The sequence below is a fragment of the Mytilus edulis genome, chromosome 6, assembly GCF_963676685.1.
Source record: "Mytilus edulis chromosome 6, xbMytEdul2.2, whole genome shotgun sequence".
NCBI classification, from domain to species: Eukaryota; Metazoa; Mollusca; class Bivalvia; order Mytilida; family Mytilidae; genus Mytilus; species Mytilus edulis.
Window position 1 is genome coordinate 87470760 of NC_092349.1, and position 9582 is coordinate 87480341.

The 9582-nt window shown below is 32.1% G+C and overlaps 1 protein-coding gene across 1 annotated transcript; it reads right to left on the reverse strand.

The window, feature by feature from the left end:
* Positions 1 to 2312: 2312 nt before the first annotated feature.
* On the reverse strand, positions 2313 to 9293 carry LOC139526720 (3 beta-hydroxysteroid dehydrogenase/Delta 5-->4-isomerase type 3-like). The gene is made up of 4 exons (XM_071321883.1): positions 9158 to 9293; positions 8359 to 8523; positions 3263 to 3524; positions 2313 to 2661 (listed from the first exon to the last, which is right to left on the reverse strand). Exons 1-4 carry the CDS (start codon positions 9291 to 9293, stop codon positions 2313 to 2315), a joined length of 912 nt encoding a protein of 303 aa, XP_071177984.1.
* Between the last annotated feature and the right edge of the window lie 289 nt (positions 9294 to 9582).

Below are 9582 nucleotides of genomic sequence, written 5' to 3' on the forward strand. Positions count from 1 at the left end.
AAAAATACAAATAATGTCATAGATCATAGAATACAGCAAACCCCGAAACAGTGGTAACATCTGGCTACGCTTCTTTACACCCGAACGATAACGCTGTATGGAGTTTGAGAATACAGATCCATTTCAATTACAATGATTTTGAAATACTTCGTTCAATAGTAAATTTCACTACTGAATGGTACTGGTATAGCTTTTATTTGATAGTCATATAGTATGTCACTTATAGTCAAACGTTCATTCGATCTCTTTTCTAATATTACAGGTCATAGAAGAAATGCAGGTAAATTGAATTATAATTTAGGCTTGTGTAGTAACAAACACATGAATGACATATATATTTTTCCAATAAATACCGGCAAACTTTTGAATGGAACCATCTTCTGGCTTTCTTGCTCCACCCGTTACGTGATAAGTTATATTCTCTCCTGAGTATCAATTAGTACACATTCAACAAATTGAATGTGGAACCTTTATCTTAAAGCATGTATTGTTACATAACAAGTCATGGCTAAGATACTATAATTGTGTCGTGTGTTGTGGACTTCATATAAATACTGTCAGTTGTTTCTATGCATTAAACGATAATATAAACAAATCCGTTAGTGAACAAAAAGCATGAACTATATTCTTTAAAAATGTCTGACACTGTTAATGAACTTTTTCAACTGATTTTTATAGTTTGTTCTTATGTTATACTGTTATACCACTATCCCAGGTTAGGGGGAGGGTTGGGATCCCGCTAACATGTTTAACCCCGCCACATAATTTATGTATGTGCCTGTCCCAAGTCAGGAGCCTGTAATTCAGTGGTTGTCGTTTGTTTATGTGTTACATATTTGTTTTTCGTTCATTTTGTTTTACCTAAATAAGGCCTTTAGTTTTCTCGTTTGAATTGTTTTACATTGTCTTATCGGGGCATATTATAGCTAACTATGCGGAATGGTCTTTGCTCATTGTTGAAGGCCGTACAGTGACATATAGTTGTTAATGTCTGTGTCATTTTTGGTCTTTTGTGTATAGTTGTCTCATTGGCAATCATACCACATCTTTTTTTTTATATTTGAATTGATTAATCATGTGATAATTACTTATCCTAACATAACTAAAGAATTTTAATTTTGTATGTACATTTTGTGTTCTCTTTCATTGCAGATTACAGCCAAGGATACGACTACTAGTTCCTGGATATGTCATCAATTTCAATAAACATTCAGAAAACTAACAGGTCTTCTTTTAATTCTTTGATAAAATATAATGCAGTTCCAAGTTTACATATTGTAATGATGCCTTAGTGTGAGAAGCAGACAGGAGGAAGTGACAAATACTATGTTGAACTAACAAAAGTCCCTTCCTGCCTGTCACTCGTTTAGACTGTTTTCGCATTAATTTTACAATATTTTTTGAAAGAAAAATAAACCCAAATAATTAAAAACCAAGCATTACTATTTGAATAATATCGTATAGTCATGTCAAAGCTTGGAAACTGTGTCAGTGATTGCAATAAGTTCCATATTAGTGTTTTTTTTGTATTCTAGAAATTTAGTATCGCTAAACTCATCATAAAGCAGGCCACGATAACATGTCTGAACCATTTCCTTGGATGCGATTCAGAGACCAGTAATTCAACTTTAAAAAAAGTCAATGTATGTATACTGAGGAAAACCTTTACTGAATGCATGATGACATAGAAAGAAAAATACCTGTATAACCTATGCATAATTGCAAAGAAGCATTACAAAAATACCAAATTCCGATGAAAATTCAAACCGGATTTGAAATCACATAAGCAACACGACGGGTGACACATGTGGAGCAGGATCTGCTTACCCTTCCGGAGCACCTGAGATCGCCCCTAGTTTTTGGTGGGGTTCGTGTTGTTTATTCTTTAGTTTTCTATGTTGTGTCATGTGTACTATTGTTTTTCTGTTTGTCTTTTTCATTTTTAGCCATGGCGTTGTCAGTTTGTTTTAGATTTATGAGTTTGACGGTCCCTTTGGTATCTTTCGTCCCTCTTTTAAACAACATTGAAGGAAATAAGAAATACAAAGATTAAAGAAAAAAGTGACTATTGAATTTTCTAAAAATAAAAATTGTTGAAAATGATTGCCTTCAAATGATTGTTTCATAGAACTTATTTGAATGCGCAATTGCATTATTATAATCGTAAACGGGCATATATCCAAGTAATCTTCTGGCTTTATCGTTTGTTACATAAAATGTGGTATTCAAATATGCTATGCTTCCGAATGTGAAATGGGAGAGTGGTAAGTGACCATTTGTAAAGTATTTCAACAAAAATGTCAAACAGGTTATTAGGAAAACCATAACAATAGCAAGCCAATACAGAATATACCATGACGAGGGCTTACTGCTAAATGATCCAGAAAAGGCTTAAAAACACCCGGAACAGTATCAGGCGGTGTGTCATCTACGGAGAAGAAATATTGACCGCCTAATTTCGGATACTTTAGAAGTTTCTCCACTGCTTTTACAAACATCATTGCCACGTTCCCAACATAACTGTATTGTATTTTAGCTATCATTTGACCGACTAGTGGACATGTTCTGCCTTTGAACGGTCGAACTGCTGCCGGAATATTACCATTATCTAGTTCACCATACATTTCAAATGGGAGAAGGGCAAGTGTCTTCAATCGTTTCCTGAAATAGAATCGTGATATATAAAGCATTAAAACTAATCAGTTAGCTAGTACACAATTCGTGTGATTGACGTACTTTACGAGTAACTACCAAGAGATTAAAACATTAAAAACACAAAGGCTGTCACTAGTGGAGGATATTATTTATCACACATTCAAATTGCCCGATCATCCCTTTTTTTTTGTAATCTTTTATTTTGTACGGTTATTTAGTACTTTTTCATTGTATTATCAGTTTTCTTTTCAAATCATAGTTCCTGATAATTTCCATCTTCTTATCTTTGATGCGACTGTCATTCAAAAAAGAAGCTTGGCTAGCCATAACACTAGTTTTGATTAACCGGTTACTACATCAGAAAGTGCCTGATCCAAGATAAGAATATGACAGTTGTTATCGATTGGTTGATGTGTTTGAGTTTTTGATTTCGCCGTTAGATGAGGGACTTTCAGTTTTACATTTTCTTCGGAATTCAGTATTTTTGTATGTTTACTTTTCCTTTGTACTTGAGTAAAAGTTTCCGAAGTGTTGATGACGCTTCAAGTGATACTTTCTTTGTAACAGGTGATAGACATATCAATTGGAATGAAGAGAAAATACTGACACCATAGTGTTGAAAGTCTTATCTATAATTACTTTTCTATAATTACCATTGTGTAAATAAGAATCATTTGCCGATAGAACCATATTCTGTGCTTCTGTTTTTGTTTTCGCATATTCCCCAAAACATAATTTAGATGGAGTTTTAATGGTGGTCTCTGTTGCTGCTCTCGCTTCGTCCCCACCGAAATATATAGAAGCTGATCCACAGTAAATTAAATTTGGAACGTTTTCTCTCCGACAAGCATTCAATACAGTTTCTGTTCCTAAAAATACACTATTGTAAAGATATCTTACGGAGACGTATCACATGAATTTGTGAATATTTAGTTTAAAATACATCCACTAATATGTTATTTGCTTTTAGTATCATTATTACTGGGTAGACAATGCGTTTTGCATTATTCTTGAAACTTGCTGAAAAAACTTCATTCAAGCAAAAGAAAAAAAACCTGTTTATCTCAATCAATTGTTCAATATATAGTCACATTTAGTTATCACTGTAAATAATTTTATGGAGCAAGTTTCTTTTTCTTTCGAATGAAATTTTAGGAAATATAAAAGTATTTGTTTAGAATATGAACTGGTTCGTACGCCTTTTGGAGCAATAAAAGCGTTGTGTATAGTTGGATAGTACCCTTTTATTTTCGATGACTAAAACCTAAGACCACAATCACCTTTCACATTTGCTAGACATGTCCCCGTTTTAATACTGTGGTCATTGTTTATCGGTAGGATTTCGTATGAATTGAATACTTTTATCAGTATTGATTCAGTAGGTATGATTATCAATAAAATAGTAAAGATGTCATTTAATGAAGACACAATTGGTTATAGCTCAAGATTAGGAAATTGCTTCATTACATTAATTTGCTGTCTTTTTGCGTTGGAGCTTACAGAAGTTAGTATCGGTATTATGATCATAGAAAAAATGCACCTTATTGTTTTACATCAAATTTGGGATCTTAATTTAATATTCTATATCATTATACCTCAGTTATCATTTTCTATATAAAATAAGTACATGATATTTCGACTATTTTTCAATTTGCAAGCGATTAACTATTTGACCTGTCTAAGAAAGTATTGGACCTCGATGAAACTATCTGACTGCAAACGTCATTATATATGAGTTTTTTGCTACTTTTAAGGTTAATTCGTGAAATTGAAATGAATCCAGCAAATAGTTGTTTATCAGTCAGGGGAATTACTTAAACAGGTAACTTTTAGAATTACCTATACGAGTTGAAAACGGGGCTTTTCTTTAATATTACTTATAACATAAGTAATGTTTCCAAATATATGTCCAATTAAACAGATTTTACTACCTTTAATAAATATTCACAGTCATCTGGTTATTTTTCCATTGAAATATAAAATTTAATCCTTCTGAATCACTAATTGCCTATCTGACTTACTTATCTTTCATATCGACGCTTCAGGGTCAAAGGTTATTCTCTTGGGACTATTAAAATATCATTTTCCTTGAAAATCGTGAAAGTAGAAAGATATAAATAGATGGAAACTTGTGATTTAATTAAGACTTTTAATTAGGAGTTATTTATGATTTGTAACCTTAAACAATTACATATGTACCTTAAATAAGCGTCATTACTAATTCTTTCAAAGATGTATAAAATGAATTATTTAAGTAATATTATTGTCATTATATTTAAAGTAACACTTTATTTCTTCACTCCTCTGAAATTTAATAAAGTCTAAATTTTATGATATAAAATGATTTAAAAATTTACGACAACGACATTTAGTCCAGTCTTTTCTTGAAATTGAAAATAACTCTATTGAGTTATTTTATAATTTTTAAAAACAAAAATCACCTAATAATATAATTAATAACTTGTTTAAGTATTGCTCCTGACTGTTTATAACATTTTTCAACGGTTATAACCCAAGACCATCACTTTAAAAAAAAGAGGGACGAAAGATACCAAAGGGACAGTCAAACTCATAGATCGAAAATAAACTGACAACGCCATGGCTAAAAATAAAAAAGACAAACAGACAAACAATAGTACACATGACACAACATAGAAAACTAAAGAATAAGCAACATAAACCCCACCAAAAGCTAGGGGCGATCTCAGGTGCTCCAGAAGGGTAAGCAGATCCTGCTCCACATTTGGCACCCGTTGTGTTGCTTATGTGATAAAAAATCCGGTAAAAAGTCTAATTCGGTAGGTCACACTCATGAAAGGGAAGGGGATTGTAGTTACGACGTAAGGAACATATCCGATATCATTTGTGAAACGGTTATTCCATAACGGTTAACCAACTCGTGTTTACAAAGGGATGATTTCAACTTCACCATTTGGAACTCTTGGTTTTATAGCTTCCCTGTGAGCAGCAACCCTCTATCAGGAAAATCATGATAGGAAATGTAAGCACGGAAATATCGTATCAATTGGGACATATGTACTTGATTGTAACAGGGACAGGTCAAGCAATTTTAACAGTTGCTTGACCTGTCCCTGTTACAATCCAAGGCATTTTGTTTATCTTTAGTGTATAGTACAAACTTATTCATTTGATTACTATTGTTTGTCGAGGTCATTATCAATGAAAATAGTGAAGATGTCAACGCCCCCTTTGGTTTTACTTGTAAATAAGAAATTACTTAACAGGTTTGTCAACCTCCTTTCTTATCTTTAGGGTGATACAACCATTTTCTTGATTAATGTGGACATTATAAGAATTATAGAACAAATTAAAAAGAAAACAAACAGAGTTTACCAGTTTGACATAAATAATTTAAATTATAACAGTAAATTGAAGTTTTACAATTCCAGTTTATCATATCTATTACAGTTGTTAACAGATATTTCTTCCAAAAATAATCTATGATCATAAATATTCAAACGTTGTTAACAAGATTTTTCCAAAGTTCGATTTGTTGTATACCATTTAGAATATTAGTCGAATGCTTTAAACTTTCGTGAAAAATAAAGTTTTTTTGTTGTTATTTTCTTAATAAAATCTTAAATATGATAATACTTATTAAGTCTTTTTTTACATCTGATTATGAAATATTTTTTTCAGGAACAAACGTTCCTATCTGAAACATTCAGCCTACTGAAAATCCATTGTGTTATTCGGTTATTGTCTAATTAAAAAACTCAACGACACAAATACACATTGAAATAAAATAAAAATCTATATATAGTCTTCAACTAGGAACAAGTGTAATATATAATTAAAGCGATGAAAGTAAAAAAATAAATTCAAAGAAAACGACCAAAGATCTAGTACAGAAAAAACTAATTCCCTGAATGACAAAAACGGGATAAACAAAAGTCAAGTAAAGACAACCCCTGGCGAGCGTCATTACATGGGGCAGGTACATGATAATGTGGCGACGTTATAATCTGTTGTTCTTTGCTAAACCCTTACCGAAAAAATCAGCCTCCTGCAAATAGTTGCTGCAGGTCTGCTGCGAACTTGCTGCAGACTTGCAGCGAACACAGAGTCTGAGTTTGCAGCGTGTTTGCTGCAAATACGCTGCAGGTCTGCTGCAAACAATTTACCATGCAAATGAGTGTTTGCTGCAGACCTGCTGCAAACATTTATATGCAAATGAGTGTTTGCGGCAGACCTGCTGCAAACATTTTTATGCAAATTAATCTTTCTCCTTCATGTTTGCAGCAGACCTGCTGCGTGTTTGCTGCAGACCTGCTGCAAACATTTTTATGCAAATTAATCTTTCTCCTGCGTGTTTGCAGCAGACCTGCTGCGTGTTTGCTGCAGACCTGCTGCAAACATTTATATTCAAATTAATTTTTCTCCTGCGTGTTTGCTGCAAACTTGCAGGAACTACATAAATGATTATACAATATTAACCAATTAAGTCATGTTGTGTATACACATAACATTATCTTTATTACACAGTAAATTCTGAAAAGTTTGGTTACATACATACATACAATAATTCGAATAATTTATCATTTGCATAATTATCATAGCAAAGGTTTATTCCTTTAAAAAATAATTTGAAGATTTCTTGTTGTTCAAGTATGTGCTAAAATGAATTGCATGCATATCTAAAATACAAAAAAAGGTTTATTTGAAATTAATTTTGTGCATATATACTGCTTTTTAATTTATATTTTGTGCATATATACTGCTTTTAAATTTTTGAATTATAACAACACAATATTTTAAAATAATTTATCATCTCCAAACATTCTTGAGTGTACTGTATAGTTGTTACATGTTTGAAAATGTTTTTCAAAACTTCATGCAGGTATATTCAGGGGACGAATTTCATATATTTACACGTCTATGAAGAATCAATACTTACAACAAATGTCTTTGAAAACTTTTCTTTTAATTTCCAACCTAAAATACTTCCTGAATACTAATACATTGTATGATAACATGACTCAAACACCTTGAACATTTTCAAATTTCAAATCTGTATCTTCCAGGAAGTTACCAATGGGCATGCTCATTCGTTTTATGTAATTCTTGCAATGCTCTTGCAAACATATAGAATTGTCAAAGATTCCTGCAATCTAGCTGCGAACATCTCTTAAATTCTAGAGTTTCCTGCAATCTTACAGCAAACATAAAAGTTTCTGCAAACTTGCCGCAAGCTTGCAGCAAAAAGCTGCAATGTTTGCAGGAGGTTCGCAGCTAGCTGCAAACTTCTGCAAACATTATTCAAAGGGTTCCTGCAAGCTTTTTGTTTGCAGCAGACCTGCAGCAAGTATGCTGCAGACCTGCTGCAAACATTTCAGTTCTGTAAGGGAATCTACCCTACCCCTTGAATATCGGTCAGTTGAAGAAGAAAATGTACAAATAACAATTCAGAAAAGTCTCTTAACTCTTTGAAACCGGTAATAAGATGACAAGACTTTACGTTATTTGTTAAATACAAATTGAGAAACGTCAATTATGTTTATCAATTCCTTTTTACTTTATATTTATCATATTGTTATTATTTAATGCACCTATACCACCATATTTATTTTTTTGTATCACTTAATCAATGACGAATTCCCTTATTAACTTAGGCTGGTTTCTCGTTTTAGGAATATTGTTGATCCTTACAATACTGATTTCAGAGTTGAAATAATCATATACCTTTTATGTTCACCTCTTGTGATACTTTTTTGTCGGGGAAATTGGAATAATCTATTTTGGAAGCAATATGTAGAACAATATCAGTCCCACGACATACCTCTCCGACTAACTTGTTATCCGTTATACTTCCAGAAAAGATACGCAAGGGTTTGCTTGCCTGGAAGTCTGAAAAATCAATAAAAGTAGAAAACTAGGAAGTATTAAACGAAGTATGATAAGAAAGATTGTAATAAATACGAAATACATTTAAGCTATTTTTGACTGAAGTAGAGGATCTCATTGTAGAGCTACCCTTTAATGTGTAAACGTCTGTCTCATTCATTGGATGATGTTTTCCTTTCACATTTTTCTATGTTATAATTTTTTACCTTTTCTAGTTTAAGATTTAGACCTTAACCTAACATGCGAATCGTAATAAAACCTTGAAAATCGTCTGCGATTATGCATATATATTCAGACCAGGTATTATCGAACATTATTGTACTTATGTGTTAACTATAAATCGCCCTTAAAAGAATGAACTAAATTAAGTTCAAATGTTCTCATGACATGGTCAATTCTGCCAACTTTTCAATATCTTATATCTTTTAATATATGTATGAGAATTTGGTAAAGCGTAAAAGAGGCGAAACATATCAAAGGGAAGTTTAAAATTCCTTAGGCGTAAAAAAAATGTATTTTACTATATTGAACATGCTAGCTATATAACCTGTAGTACGCCAAAGGAACAAATGATCTGGAGGTTATAGTTGACAAAAAATTACATAATAAGAAAGATGAATATTTGTCAGCCACCTACCTATTTTTTGTTCGTAAGACACCATATCCAATACCCGAATTTCACGAACATTTTCAGCATAGATCTGCAAGTGTTTTACAACATGTTGACCAAGGAATCCACTTCCTCCTGTTACCAAAACAACAAATTTCTTCATCCTTTCCTTTTCTGTAAAAATATGTTTCTTTTCTCTGTAGAAATATGTTTTGTTAATTTGTAAATTGAGCGGGAAGGGTGTCAATATCGATAATATATATAATTGTAGCGTTAATATGTTACAAGGAATATATAGAATCCTGTTTTTTTCAGGGATTGTGAAATATCCCAGTTTTTCCGTGATTATGTATAGTCTCTAATTTTATAAGAGATTATATATAATCACTGATCTTATATAGTGACTAAAAATTTTTGATAATTATTTTACAAATTCGCTGGTATGATTTTAG

What these genes read in the sequence shown, in the direction of transcription:
- LOC139526720 (XM_071321883.1), bottom strand. Translation starts at nt 9,293, where the DNA reads ATGAAGAAATTTGTTGTTTTGGTAACAGGAGGAAGTGGATTCCTTGGT. An exon ending in GTCTTACGAACAAAAAATAG is followed by an intron (nt 8,524 to 9,157) that starts GTAGGTGGCTGA and finishes TTGATTTTTCAG; the next exon opens with ACTTCCAGGCAAGCAAACCC. An exon ending in ACAAGAGGTGAACATAAAAG is followed by an intron (nt 3,525 to 8,358) that starts GTATATGATTAT and finishes GTGTATTTTTAG; the next exon opens with GAACAGAAACTGTATTGAAT.